The 16,199-nt window shown below is 41.4% G+C and overlaps 1 protein-coding gene across 1 annotated transcript in view; it reads right to left on the bottom strand.

The window, feature by feature from the left end:
- Nucleotides 1-16,199, bottom strand: part of arb2a (ARB2 cotranscriptional regulator A) — a 162,819-nt gene that overhangs the window by 53,855 nt on the left and 92,765 nt on the right. Inside the window, exons 9-10 of the mRNA XM_063490580.1 lie at nt 9,748-9,864; nt 2,627-2,711 (exon numbers count right to left, since the gene is read on the bottom strand). Of these exons, the coding sequence (XP_063346650.1) occupies nt 2,627-2,711; nt 9,748-9,864 (202 nt within the window). The remainder of the gene's footprint in view (nt 1-2,626; nt 2,712-9,747; nt 9,865-16,199) is intronic.

Raw genomic sequence — 16,199 nt, 5'->3', positions numbered from 1 at the left:
GAAGGGGATGGATCCAGGCTCTCTTCCAATGATAATAATACTGATATATTAGTGAAGACTCCCAGAGATTATACCATATCACTAACATATTATAATATTAACATATTATGGTATACCAGCATTGCTTCACAGATGCTTAGGAATAGCAGACATGCCTTCAAGGCTTCTTGCATCCTTTTGCCAAAAAAAATCAGAATCAAAACTGATCCTCATTTCTCCAGAGAGCCAAGAGGTATGCAGAGGAGTAGATACATAAAGGGTGAAACCAAGAATAATTATCTTTCTTCGAAAAATTATTTATTGCTAAGAAAGAAGAATGGATGCAGGAGAGCAAAAGAGCAATGGCAAGACTCACCCTTCAACCCATTCTCCCATTTTGCTGCCTGACCAATACCCTTACACTTACACTTAGCGTGTGTGTGTGTGTGTCTGTTAAGTGAGTGATCATACGCCATTCTCCGCAGCAGCCAAGGGCCCAGGGGCTTCCTCGGTCTGGCTACGTAGAAGAGCAGTGGTTCACATTGGGATGTCTGTCATTGCGTATGTGCACATGCATGTGCGTGCATGATAACAAGGATTCACTGGTCTGTTTTCTGTTGCTGAGAGGTTTTATCTCCAACCTTGATTAGCAACACCTACACACACATATCCATACTATAGCAACCCAAACAAAGGCAGTCGTAGTAGCAGGAGTGACTGCTGATTGAAGTGTTGGGCCACGATGCCCTGACAGCCTTCCTTCAACCTTCTCTCAACCTCGTCACCTCCGTTGCTCTGCTGTGACTCTCACCACAATAGCTGCTGCTTGTGAACCTGCCAGGCTGCCAAGGACACAAAGATGACTGAACCAACCTTTGACATCAGAAGTGTCCACTAAAAGACCAGAGACAAGCCGAGTTGGCAGCTCTGTTAACAGGCTAGAGACCGAGATCTTTTCAGCTTGCTTAAAGTAGCAAAAGTCAATAGAGCACAAGTCAATAGTGCATACATATGGATGGACGCCGTGTCAAACAAGTCTGTGTTTAGATATTGTTAGGCATGCCAACAGTTTCAAAAGGTGACCTCAATATTTTGGCACAACTGTTGCTGTGTTTTGACCGACAGCAGTCACGGAGAAGGAGCAGAAGAGACATAAATCATCAAAGTAAAAAACTGACATTTGAGCATGAAATACAGCATGGGTTTTGTATTGAAGGCTAGATGACATTTCAAGGAGCTGATTCACTCGAAGATGTTAAGGCCACCCACCCACACAGCTCCATGTGGAACATGCCGTTTTAGTGGCCGAGATGAGATAGGAGTGCTAGAGATGTATTCACAGACATGTGGAGCATGTGTAAGATGACCTATACATTCACCGTGATGTCAGGGAGGATCTTTGAAGAGAATAAAATCACAAAGCAGAGCATCTCGAGCAAAGATGGAAATGAGGGAAGAGCTAAGAATGTGTGTGTAACACTGTAACAAAGCAAAAACAGGTGTTTTTAATACCTGCGACAGATATATTGCTTCCTGCTTAAGGCTTGACTTTCCTTCTTTTTTTCATATGTGTGGGACTGTGCAAGCATGCCTGTGTGTGTGTGTCACTCTTCAAACAACACTGCAATCATCATCTCTTATCAACGGTCATGTTGAGGATTACAGCTTTCATCCCTAATCCTACATTAAGGACACATTCTCATGATGGACGTGACATCATCAAGGCCAGTCAACCACAGAGAGGGCACAAGGACAGGAAGCCAAACACCACAGGAAAGGATTAATGAATATAGGAGACAGAATGGATGATGAAAAAAAAATGGAAGAGGGGGTCACAAAGAAGATGAAAACAGAAATGAACTCAGATAGCAAAATTTCTGCAGTGCTGCTGATACAACCTCTCTATTTGTGTTTCAAGATAATCTTCCACTGCTTCAGTTCCACAGTTTGTCTAACAATGACACTCAATCTGTTCTACTAAGATTTAAGATGTACCCATTACCCAGACACATGTGCACAAACATGGACATGTGCTAAATACACACCGTACTGAACTGACTGAATTCTGATCCACTCCTTTAAATCACTGATGGAAAAAATACACAAATACTGAGGAGTCTATTTTTAGTCTGCATGAGTCCTTATTGCTTTTTATTAAAAGAAATACCAAGCTGCACTATTACATCCTCTGTGACAGTTCCACCTTATATTTAAACCAATGATATAGAACGAAAAAACCACCTTCAATTTTCATGCTAAATAATCTGTGGTTATGGTTTCTAGATATTTAACTGACTTTCAACAAATACAAGTGTTAAAATCAATGGACAGATTATTGCATCGTTGTTTGTAACCCTCTCGATGTACTAGTTTCTCAGTACTCCTCACTACACCACCCAGAGAAACCATGCCTCTTTTTTAACTGTTACTGCAGAAACAAATATGCTTGATTTATCTAACATTGACACAATCCAGTTTCCTGCTGGCAAATGTGTGTCAAATTTTAACCAGGAACCTCCCAATACTTCAATGTTCAACAGCCTTATAATGAGCAAAATCTAATAAAACTGAAAGGGATCCCAATTATGCTGTGATTCACAGACATTGAGAAATACTGTTAATATTTTTGGACAGACAGTTTTGGTACCTGCAGAGACTCTGGGGCAGTCTGGCATCATAGGCTCCAGTGGTGTGTCCAAGGGCTCTGGACTTGATACCCAGTTACGACAGTGCTTTGGAAAGAGAAAAATAAAACAATTAAACTCATATTAAATGACATTCAAAAGAATTAAATATGACATGTGGAGAGTAATGAATATGTAGCAAGCGGTTTCTTCCACTATTACTTCCACAAACACAGAAAGAACTGTTGTAAAAGATGAAGATATAAAAGCAAAGTATTTGGTACAAAATTTAAGTCTTTAATCTTGTTAATAATGGGTGTGTCTTTTTATTTTGTTTCAACTGCATCTAACCAAACACTGAAAAAGGAGTGAAAGCGGTTGGAAACAAACAGAAAGACAGTACGCAAGAAAGTGTGTGTGTTTCTGTGTGTGTGTAGATGAGTAAGGTGGGGGAAGAGAAGGAGAGACAGGAACAAGCAATTAAAAGCTCAGTGACATGTTGCTCAGACAGCTTGGCGTTTGTTTGTGGTGGAGAGCTGAGGCCTTCTACCACAGTGGATGAGTGAGTGCCCTGGGGGAGGGTGTCTGCCCAGCTTGCTGACCCATAACCCCCTGCAAACACCCCTACTCCTCTCACAACCCCAGTGGTTGACAACTCTACTGTCAGAAAGAGGAGAAGACCTCTTCATTCGTTTTTTTTTCTTTATGCTGTCTTCATCTTCCTATCTGTCTGGCACTCCCTTTTTTTCTACCTACCACTGCAGGTTATTTTAGACATATAAGGTCTTAAGCCCCATGTACCATTAATCAAAAGTATCAATGCTTCAGAATAAGGCAACTTAAGTTTTCAGTGCTGTAAGTTTTCATTCTCCGGGTCAGCGGATGACAGCGCATCAAAGTTTGTTTTCCCTTTTGACTCTGCAATGTGGATTGGTATGCTGTGGCTTGTAAGGTAGGTACAAAAACAAGGAAAAAGGGAGAAAGAGACAGAGGGAGGCTGAGAAGGAATGCTTAGAGAAGACGTCCCCCAAGATAAGATAAAAGTTCAATAGAAGAAAGAGAAAATGTAAAGAGATTAGAATGTGCAGCTGGTGTCCTTCTGAATCACTGCTTATCTGCCCTTGTTTACTTTCACCCTGGCCCCCTGACAGCCATTACGGTATTGTACGTGCTTGTGTGCGCGCGTGCGGTTGTGTGTGTGGGTCAGTGACTGCATTTCAAGGGGTCTCCCACGAAGATGTGTAGAGTTGTGAACCCTTCAAAATATACACACACACACACACCAACGCACACATGCTTTTGCATTTTTGCCCTCTGTGACGCCGACTCCCAAAGACCTAAAACAAGACTCTCAGAACAGACAAACCCTACAAATGCTTTAAATTTAAATTACGTAACACAATCACCCAAACGCACACACATAACTTTTGTGGATAATATACTCTGTGCTATAGTCTTTACAAGTTCTCTGGTTTCTGTACGAATATTAAAACTGCATCGAAGCATAGACACTGAATACATCTGATACAAACTGAGGTCCTCTTTGCTGTTTATTTTTGTTGAAAAAAGTCTGCGCAGCTAGGGCAAAGCAAATCTCTCATCATATGCTTGACATGTACTGCAGTGAGGGTACATTGTGATTTATTTTCACTGCAAGATTATAGAGAAATATAGAAATTCATTACAAGAGATAATCATGATGAAACATCTGGAACATATAAATCCATAGCAAATATTCATTTGGGAAATTTACAGAAAAGTCTGTTATTGAAATAAAGTTTGGTTCATATGTAATCCATTATTAAGAAAAACAAAGTAGTCAATCACTGAATGTGTCTCTTAAATGGTGGGAATGCCTGAATTACTCTTTTCTGGTGCTTTTTCATTTATTTTTAGCCCTGTCAATCAAAAATGCTAGCCACTGGAAAGCATAGAGAATAAAAGTAGCCAAAGAGGTTGAAGAAAGATCAGCCAAGAGATGAGAGGGGATGAAGGGGGGGAGGCTGGAGGGCTTGGTGTTGGGGGGAAGATGACAAGTCATCTTGGTAAACAGTGGCATATTGTGTATTTTTAGATCCTTTGGTTTGCCCTAGATGTGCTCTCCTCTGAGCCCGGGCTCGAGGGCAGAGTGGTGCAGAGTAGCACAGAAGCAGTGGGGCTCCTTGACTGCTACATCAAGTGTCTCATTGTATCTCCTTTAATTCATTCTGTCTGTCTGGAGGAAGATGTCAGCTGGGCTGTGGAGCAGTGGGCTGAAGGCAGCTAGAGAGAAGGGAAGGAGGGGAGTCTTTCAAAGGGCCCTCCTCCCTCCCCTACACCTCCACCACCAATGGAGGCAGGGAGGCTGAGGTTTGAATAGATTTGTCAAGGCAACAACACACATGTGCACACAAACTCTTGCATAAATGCACACACACACAGCACAAAGCCCCAGTACTGTGGGAGACCGCAGGCATAACAGCAGTCACATAAAGGCAAGGCCTGCTGGCTGGGATTAGAGAAGGGCGACATGACAAAAGGATGGCACATCACATCGGCTGCCTCTGACACATAGCATCATCACTTCAAGCAGCTCGTCCACCGATCAATGATGCCATTGAACTAAAAGCAGACAGAGAAACAAACATGTAAACAGATTTGGCTGTCCCACACCTCTGCTACTCTGTGCATGTGCTTTTCTTTGCATGCTTGGATTTATGTTGGTTATGAACATACACATTTGCCCAGTCTTAGGGAAAATCTTTTGAAGTCTAACTTCGCCAACTACCAGTTGGAATATTTAGATTGATATGGACTGAGTAATGTGTTAGGAATGAAAGGATGCCACATTGTTTGATGGAGATGAAAATGATCAACTTACAGATTTCTGATAGAGGGTTTAAGAGTTCATACTGATGGCAGTCAGCCTAGCCTGTAGAGGTCTGTGTGTCCCTCCAAGGATATATCTCCCCAAATCATCACTGACCCACCATGAAACTGGTCATGCTGAACGATATTCTTTCTTTTTCTGTTTCTCCTGTGAAACAGTTTTTGATGATTTTCAAATGTGCTATATAAAGTTTATTATTACTTATGATCACTTCCTACTGTGCAAAATGTAGAATAAAAAATCAAAAACTCTATTATTTTATTAGTAATAATGTGGATTGATAATTAAACTGTTTATCAAATAAATTCTAAATTCAGCAACAAATACCAATCAAATGTTTGGACAAACCAGATCTTTGACTGGTACTATATATAATCACTGCATTCTCAGTGTGTACGCATGCCAACTTGGTACATACTGGTAGATGTTTTGCACATGATGAGTTTTTCCTGCACTGTCTCCATACACACTTCCACTCCGTTTGAGCATTTGCATGCAAGGTTAACCACATTAGTAGCTACCACAAACCAATTCGCCTTAAAGAGGAGTGCTTTATAATGGCCTTTAACACCACAGCTGCATCAATGCAGACTTTCCAGTGATGTGCAAGACTGTTGTGAGCAACTACCCACATATTTATTGGTAAAATGCTCAAACTGTGAAATATGTTTAATCAGATGTCACAATTTAAAGGTTACATTTTATTGTGACTCAAAGATGCCTGTCTCTAGTCAAGAAAATGGGGAAGATGGGGTATTTTAATTGTAAAATGTGTATTAGCAGAGATGGTTACAATAGAAAAGCAGCTTACCAGAGTTAAAAAAACAAAACAGAAGATGTTTACAGGACATGCTACCAAAGAAACTTGTTAATAGCTTGTTTTTCCTCATAATGCATGCACCGTTCAGAGTGAAGTTTATTCTGAAGCTTGTACCTGTATTTATATCCTATGCATGATTCTTACTGTTTAATTAAGGTCACTGTTTGGTCAAGTTTAGGCAATAAAACTATACGGTTTGCATTCAGATACACTCTCATGTTTAAAGACAAACTTATCAGTTGATTCAGCCTTCCATCATATTACTTGTTGCTGCAATGATGAGTTCAGTGTCAGTGAAGTGCAGAGAGCTCTTGGCTAAGGTCTCATGATAACTACTTCAGACGTTTAGAGATTTAGGTTTCTATTACACTACTTGGCATTTTGATACAATGACTTTAAAAGGGTACCCAGTGGATTAAAATGTGGAGCCAAAGGGTCCTGACCGTGTGTCAGATGGGAGGGAGACTAACCTTCTATATATGCAACCATCTATACCGCCTCGGTTGCAAAACTGCATCTCCACCTCTCATTCTGAAAGCACACCAAACTGAGTCCCATGACAGAAACTCTGTACCAAGTGCACAAAGTCTCCTAAACCATAACACACATGACAGTCTGCTACCTAACTTCTCAGAAAGTAGTCCTGAGTATCAATTTTTGCTCACTCTCTCTGTGTCTGTTTCTAACCCACCTCCCCCAGTTCCTGAATAATCTCTATGGATTAGGATGGTTTATTCATGACCATAGTGTACTCTGAATGTGTGTGCATATGCGTGTGTGTCTGTGTGTGTGTGCGTGCTCTGGGCAGGCCACTAGAGTGTGACAGCAGGCCAGCACAGTGACAGGAGACACCTTGGAGATTGTGACAGGCTGCCAGCTGTACACCATCATTTGGATTTCTCTCTCTCACTCACTTCTCCTCACTATGCTACTCATCTACCTCCACATATATCTCTTCATCCTCCTTCTGCATCTGTATTCACTCCATTCACACAGTACCTGTGTTTTTTTCTCTTTCCACAGCTCTACACTGTGCTTTCTCAGTGGCAGTCAACAGGATTTAAATAATTGAATGTTTCTCATACTCTGTTTCTTTGTATATTTTTTTCTGTCTCAGTCAGTGGATGAGTCTTTCTATCGTTGCTCTAGCCTACCCCATCTTTTTTTAAATCTCACCTTCAGTCACTATTTGGTTTCCTTGCTGTGACGTCAGTTACCCCTTGTCTGACCCATCTGGTCTATACAACCTGGCTCAGCAGGCGCTGATCTCTAAATCCTATCTTCTCTCTTTCACCCATTTCATCACTCCATCTCACCATCCACTGACCTCTTCAACCTCAAAAGAAGAGAATTACCACTGTCCGAGGAGAAAAGAGCATGGCTGGGGTGTCCCAAACTCACATACATCCACTTGTATTGGCATCCATCTTTATTCACCAAACAGGGCATTAGTGAGGTTCAGTGCTAGCTAACCTTCTATGATGAGCTGCCCATACTTTAGTGTGCAATGAAACAGATGGGTTACTCATAAAAATGTCCTTTTAAGAGGCAGTGCAACAATATGTATGTATGTATGTATATATATATATATTTATATATATATATATATATATATATATATATATATATATACACACACACATACACATCTTCATTTTAAGTGAAATATTAGCAAAACTGTGCAACAGTAGAACCCAAAGCTATATGGTTAGCATTCAAAAAGACTATAACCAACATTTTTATGAAGTCACTGTACATATAACATTCTTCCTTAGAATGACAGACGTAGAGTACAGTGGTAGAATTAATTAGCAACAAATCTCTATTGCTAAGTTTAAGAGTTAAAACTATAAGGAACAGAGGCAGGTGAAATAATGTGTGTGAAATCTGTAGATGTACGTTTCTCCCACATTTTTGTTGTAGTTATTGCATCTTAAAGAGCAAACCAAAGCATCGGTCTGCCTGTACCCTTTTAATTAAATGGGTTCCTCTCCAAATCAGCCAAAAACTACAGTCGGTTATTGAGTATGATACTGAGTCCTTGCCTGTCCCCTTCCTCCGACTGGACATTGAAGTTTTTTTCAGGTATATTGTTCTGTTTAATCATTCCAAACAGAAAAATTACTTAACATGCCAATTCTGTGGTGTCCCACACGTCCCTTAAAAGAATCAAGAATAGGAAATGCCAAACAACATTAAAGAAAGGGGGGGCAGTGCAACCTTGAATCCCCACCAATCAAACCAACATACATAAATACGTGAACCATACACACACACACACACGCACACATATAGATTTGGAGATGACAGAGATAGCAAAAACAAAAGGCAAGGGATATAGAAGAGGATGTAATACAAATGAAAGTATGGTATGCGATGTGTGTGTTTGTGTGTGAATGGTTGTGTGAGCATATGACATTTGCATCTCTGGCTCTCCAGCAGCTTTGGTCTTGGATGTTATCTCATCTGTATGTGCATACTGAGTGAGCCCAGGTGATGCATATGGCACAGAGGTCACACTAGAAAGGGCAAATGCTAAAATGAAGCTAACACAAATGCACATGTGCACGTGCATTCTATCCCACACATATGAACAAATGCACGCATGCTTACAGATACTTCGCCTGCCTAGCTTCATATGCATGCACCAGCGAGGGTTAACTGTCTCAGTTATTCCTTGACATGCACCCAGGGAAAAAGTGAAGACCGAAAGAAAAAAGGACAACATGCAAACAATGGTTCTCCATGGCATCTTAGGTTTGCTGTTAGTCAAGGATACCTGTGTAGGTCAGTAGGGTTATACAGACAAACTGTACGGTACACAATTTACATAAGATGAAGAATCATGGATGGACTACTGTACATTTTGGAGCATCTTTGTTTGTAGCTACAATAGATTAGATGCAATTGTTTTTCACCTGTGAGCCTGGGTGTGGTGGAATTAAGGCACAGCGGGACCACAGATCCGTGTTTTGAGCGATCTTTATTTACCATTTTTCACACCACCACAACAACCACCAACCCCTGAGTCCCTGTGTATTAACACGGCGGGCATGATTGCGGATGCCGTGCAGGTGCGTCCGCACTGCACCGTAGACCACGCCCCACCACACTGGGTTTGCGTGTTTATGTGCCTGGTTGTGTGTGCTTTTTGTGTGACTGTCATCACAGCAAAATGTGGTTCTGCACTACTGTACTGTACAAAAACTACCACAAAGCAATCCTGAAACTTAAAGGTGTATAGCTGCAACCAAAATAAATGCCGTGTCGAAAATGATTGTGGTTCAACCCATCTTTACTGATTAGTAATGTAATAACTGAGCAATCAGTACTTGGTAGCCTTCTCACAGGTCAGAACATTATCATGACGGGAGTCACCACTGGCATGATCCCTGCACATAATATCACTGCTTTTGATACGTAAATGTGTATTCGAGTTTGTGCCGTTATTTCACCTCCTGCATCCAGTCCTGTGTGCTCTTTGTGGTCTCCTGTAGCCAGATGTTGTGAGCAGAATCAGTCAGAGCCACGGCACATACTTTGTTTTTCACCTCTAATTCCCTCTGATTCATCTGCAATAAAAACAAATAAAGCTTGTGTTAGTCACACATCCAGCATGTTAATAACACCGTCATTCGTGCTGAGGAGGAAATATTTGCTCGACAAAGAGGAATATTATAAGAGTCATAAACTCTTTTGAATAATAAACACCTGCATTTTGAAAATCATACATCTAAACAAATGCATTTTATTAGACAAACCAAATATATATTTATGAATATTAGGCCCAACTGCCTACTTCTTAGAGTGCACTGTATGCATATTTCTTGGTGACATCAATAGCCCAGTGGACAATTTTGTAACCCAAGGATACAGATTCAGCCTCATGTATAGAGCATAATGTTGTAAAGTGAAATATGAAAGAGCACTGCTCCACATTAGTGTGTCCTTGTCACGTTCTGTGCAAATGTCCTTTCCTGCGCACGTTCAGATACCTTGGTCCCCATTCTTAATACCCTTTCCCTTCACATGTCACAGAGAATGTGGTGTTCATAGGCCCGTCTTCCTATTCCCCTCTGAATGTCAATGCCAAGGAAAATGTCACACAAAGGACTTGTTACCGCACTACAATAGACTTCCCACACCGCTGGTCCTACCCCAAGGAGTACTACAGCCAAGCCTTGGGAACGAGCCGTTTCACTCAACTTTAAGATAAAAAGGACAGAATAGAGAACAGGACTTGCAACAATAGGTTAACAATCACTTACTCTATACATTTAGAGAAGCTGAGAAAGAGACTGAACTAAGGGATCGGCATAGTGCCTCTGAGGAAGCAGTAAGTTTAGAAAGTGCCGTGGACTGCTAGGTGTTTATGGCTACATGCCAAGAAGTGGTGAGGTTAAGGCTGAGGGAAGGGTTTAGAATATAAGGCATTAGTTGGGACTTGTGCTGGATAAATATTTGCCTATAAAAGCCCAAAGGTATTAAAACAAAACTGGCTTGAGCCACAGGTATGAAGCCATGTTTTTAATGGGCATAGAGGTTTAAAATGGGACAAGGAGATGAATGTTTGTCTAAAGGTGGAGCTATCACAGAGAGCAGCTCCGGCTGGCTATGCAATAAATGAGATTAGGCATTTGAATACATCCTCCCATACCTAGCCAAATTAAAGTATATAGAGATAAATGGATCTATTAAGGCACAAAAGACTCATATCATCTACCCGATAAGGCTACCAAAGGAACATTTTCACTATCGGAGAAGAATAGAGCAGCCCGACAGGTGAGGTACACACTTGAGCATACTTAATAAAAAAAGTACACAACTTTAGAGTTTAAAAGGACAGACATTGTCCAGACATATAGGTTCATTCAGAGAGAATCATACGAAAACATACACACTGATACACACTCCTCACTGTAATCCCTCCTCATCCTTGCTTGGCTGAAAAGCTTTCCTCTGGCAGAACTGGGCCCATGGGAGCTGCAAAGTCAACCTTTTAAAATTGGAGGTGTCAGTCAGGGCCTTGTTTTCTGGTGCTAGCCAAATGGGCCCTTTCCTGAGTGAAAGGACTACCAGTTTAGACCAGAAAACAAGAGTGGATTGACTGCCCATGGAAAACACTGAGCATGTGACTTCAACTTAGTCGAGAACATTGCCCAAGCCTGGGCAGAAATCTCAGCATGTTTTCAAATGCCCAAGTGGACAGACAAATGGGTCTCTGCTTGCTACTAGTTTTACTGTAAAACAATGATTCCAACATGTATTTCTTTTGAAAGGAAAACTTAAACATACTCTATATAGGTAAGGTTTAGTTGACATCACTGGTATATTAAAACTGCAGGAACTGTAGGAGAACTGTAAGTAAAACCAAACATTTGTCAGTTTGTCAAATAGGCTTTTGTTTTGTAAGCCTAACTTTGTTTAAAGTACTTCAGCATGTCATTTACTTTACTTCTAAAGTACTTAAGAAATAAGAGAGGACATGAGAAGCATGCCATAGCTGAAAAATAAAAAAAAATTAACTGTGTAGGTGTAGGCCTCCACGTATGTGGGCATGTGTATAGGAATTATAGTGATCAGATAAGATCACTACTGATCGACAGATGTTAAGCTGAGAAGCCGGTGAATGACAGTGATTAGACAAAGATAAAGGCATGTACATAGAAAAGGATGGCTCAGAGAAAGGATGCTAGGTTACATATGCTACTGTGTGCTGGTGCTGCTTTAGTAGAGACAAATTTACAACCCTCTGAGGAATAAGTCATAGTTTGTGATAACACTAATCCAATCATAAACCTATATTTTGGAGAAAGACAAAACAGGGGTTTTATTTTTTTTTTTTGGGGGGGGGGGGGGGGGGGGGGGGGGGACATGTATATAATTTTTGGTGTGGGTGAGGTTTAATTTTTTTTCTTTGTTCCTTAATTGCCATGGAAAAAAGAACATTAATAGAAACAAAAATGACATATTGGGACTGCCCAATGTTAAAGTAAGGATTAGTGTTGAGGACATCTAATGATAACTAACTACCTAACTAATGGGAACTTAGACCTCAAAGGGTTAAAGAAAACTTGTTGGAATCCTAAAATGACCTTTTAAAATGAATATATTCAGTTGCTTTTATTTCTGTTGTGGTAGGCAGAACCTACCTGTCAACCTAATTTTAATGATATGAAAATCAACAACAAAAAAAGTCGTCTTTTTTTTTTTAGCCTTTTTTTTTGTTAAAGTTTCTCTGTGATTTGCTACTCAAAGACATTCACTTTGTTGTAAATTTGCTAAAAGTAGGAGGGAAAACAAATTAGGAATTCTCACCAAACAAAGTCTGCTTTCCTCAACCGAAGATTAAAGAGCAAAGAACTCCATCTCTCACCAGTGCCTATATCAATCACTCATTCTGACAGCTCTCATTGCCGCAATGCCTCCACACATGCACTTGGCTGTGGTAACACTTGGGGTAATAGGTTGACAAATAATGACTCCAGGAGAGAGAGTGTTCTATGCCGTGTGGCCGTTAACCACAGTAATTTTGACACCCACTGGGTCCCATGTTTTACAAGCCACAATGACATCTGTGGTTAGCTGCATGTTGAAAGCATAATCTAAGCAGGTCTGTATCTTCTTCTAGGAGAGTAATGCTGTTAACTCACAAGCAGAAACACGAAGCCAAATATTCTCCAGTGGATATCAGTGTAAGATGTTTTTTCATATGACTCATCATTCCACACCACAATGGCCTGTGAGTTAGTGTTAGCCACGTATACCCGCAATGTTAAATGTGCTAATTCACTATGTAACTGCAGACAGCAGCTTTTACAAGGAAACAAGCCAGCTGTTGTGATCAGTCAAGGATCGGACAGGGAAATAGGAAGAGAAACATGTGGAAATACTTGTTGAACTAAAACCAACACACAGATGTTGAGACATTTGCCGCCTCTCGGCTGGCCTTTCCTTTAATGCTAGAGCAGCTGGATAAGCAGAGTAAAGTTCAAATGGGTGTGGGTGGATGTTGGACATGTGGGGCTAGTGTGTAAAAAAATGTAAGAGGAGTATAAAGGCGGAAGACTATAAGAAGGCCAGTGGATATCAAAAGTGGGAGAAAAAAAACAGAAAGGACTATGGAGATAAAGCTAGACAAAGGAGACACATACAGGCAGATGTGCACAACAAAGAATATTTATAAATACTTTATTAATCCCCAGGAGGAAAATTCTCTTTTCCCTCAGCCCATTTCACAGAGAGATCGGACCAAAGAGTCAACATCAGAACAGCATCACTGAAGCAAATGGGCTTTCTCTGGGTTACTAAAACATAAGTAGAAGATTATGTTTAAATGGGACCAATGCTCTGGGGTTTGATCTGGAAGCCGGAACTTAAAGGGCAGCCGCCACAGACCCAAGAAGAATTTGATGAATTGTTTATCACCTGCCTAATGTGGTTTATCTATATCCTACATCATAACAGCACTGTAAGTCTAATTTAGCGCAATTATCAGGGATTTGTTAATAGCATGATTTAATGCACCACAAAAAAAAAAGTGTAAACACAATTTCTTTACCCATTTTCATGGCCGTGCAGTTTTTGAACACGCTCCCTCACTGTGATATGGATTCGATTTGACCCCAACTAGCATCACATTTACATTCTTTTGAACCACGATAACAAATCTGAGTCACAACTGACGATGCAGAGTTGAGCTCGCCCTCAGCCCACATACATTCAAACTCTGGATGAACTTTGAAATCCTTCTCCCTCTTTTTACTTCTCCCTTTTTTCCCCCTCCTCGTAAACCATTTCTTTTTTGATTTCTCTGCAGAGGGCCTGGTTGCTAAAGAGACCCACAAATATCACATATTCTGACCCCCTCGGTTGGCACAACTCTGCTAAATCCAGCTTTTCACAAGCTCTATGAAATAGCCAACCCCCACGCATTTGGAGTCGCTCAAACAGATGCAGATACACACACGCAGACTTGTCTCTAACCCATGTGTCTTGTACCTGACCTCTCACACGGCCCTCAGTAAAGTACAGTGTTTAGTGCTTTAAGCTGCTTCCTACTACAAAGCCAGCTAATTGCTAGACTTTTTGTTGTGCATAATCTTATTTTCACCACTGACACAGAATATGATATGCGACGGGTGTGTGTATGAAGGAGGGAAGGGGGGTGGGGGGGCATATTAATCATGTTTATTTATCTGGACTAGGAGTTGAAATAAGCGACGAGACATCATTTAACAGCATGCTAAGCTAATCTCTGGTCGAGATAAATACTTCATTTTCTCTCCTCTCCCCGTGACGCTCCCTTGCTCATGACTGCTCCACTGACGCTACATCTAAACACCGGCAATAATAAAGACAATTATTTAGGCCTTTGATAATTATGTGTCAAAGGCAGCAAAAGCCACTAGATAATTGGGCGAAAACTGAATGGTAATCCACAATGGAGTTCCCTGTGGGGAGACAGGCAGACTCATCCCTAGAAAGAATGCAGAGTGAGAGAAAAGAGAGAAGCAGGCAAAGACAGAAAGATGAGAGCTCTTTAAGGGGCCTTGCTCACTGTCAGACAGTCAATGTGAAAAGCCACAATTATACACAGAGAGAGAGAGAGAGAGAGTGTGAATAGAGTGCAGCAAACAAGAGAAAGGAAAACAAGGGACAGAGAGAGAATGACAGAAAATAGGTGAGAATGAAAAAGGACAAAATGTAGAGTGTCAGTGAGAGTGAGCAAAGACTGAGTAGAGGCTAAGGGCGAGAGAAGGAGAGAAAGCGAGTGAGAGCAAGAGAGAGAGAGGGAAGCACCCCGCAATGATGCCAGTCAGAGACAAGGCTTATAATGTGGCTGCGCCATGCACTGCCAACAGCCACAGATAATCTAGGACTACCCACTGAGCACTGAAGCACTGCTTAAATATTTGATTGATTAACTGTCCTGTGCCTGCCAGAGAGTAAGAGGAGAGCATCAGAGAAGCCAGGGCGAACACAGAAAAAACAAACAAACACGCATGTGGGTGCACACCGGAAGGTTTGAAAACACATGGCTCAGACACACTAACACATACACCCCCATAAATCCATATACAACAACATTGGAAGAGGGGCACAAACACAAACACACGCAAACATGTACACATTGAAGGCATGTGCGGACTCTGCAAAGACAGTGGCAAGCACTAGGCAAGGGAAAACAAACTGACTGCTGCTTTCACAGAGACTCCATTTCCTATCATTTCCATCCAAAATTAATGAGGACAATGTAGATAAATAGTAGTTAGGTTGATTATGCTTATCTGGATTCGGCTTTTAACCAGAACTTGACTGACCACAGGAATGATGATGATGATGTATGTGTGTGTGTTTGTACATGTGTTGTCTCTTCTATTTCTACATACTAATGTGTAGCTAGGAAGTGATCTGAGGTCAAAGAGGGCGGACAGGAGTTGGAGTGCAGCGTGTTCAGCTATCTTACCAATGATGTGACACACACACACAACACACTCATCCTTGTTCGTCCCTGGCTGTGAAAACACAGGCAGCTGACCCTCCACGCTCCAACACCCTCCACAGGAAGAGACAACACTGGCGCTTCCTGTGGCTTTGAAGCAGCGGCCTCAGGTCCCCTGTCGGTCCCCGGTTTCCTTTGTCTTAACTGCAGGAAGGAAGGCCTCTCTAGCATGAGGCCACTGGGCCCTAGGGAACGAGAGGGAGTATGTTTGTGTATGTGCAACCTTTAGTGTGGTGGGAGTGTGCAAAGGTTTTGCTCGCTGAGGTCACATGCATTTACTTGCAGGGTTTCCCCCCCTCTGGTTCTCTCAGGTGCATACACTTCTGTTGTGGCAGGCAGAGCGACAGAGCAGGAGAAAACTGCAATAACTTCCTCCGCTGTTTCCTCTCACGACTGTCCGCC

The sequence above is a fragment of the Pelmatolapia mariae genome, linkage group LG12 (assembly GCF_036321145.2).
Source record: "Pelmatolapia mariae isolate MD_Pm_ZW linkage group LG12, Pm_UMD_F_2, whole genome shotgun sequence".
NCBI classification, from domain to species: Eukaryota; Metazoa; Chordata; class Actinopteri; order Cichliformes; family Cichlidae; genus Pelmatolapia; species Pelmatolapia mariae.
The sequence above is the reverse complement of the archived record's forward strand: the minus strand, read 5'-3'. Positions and strand labels throughout refer to the sequence as shown.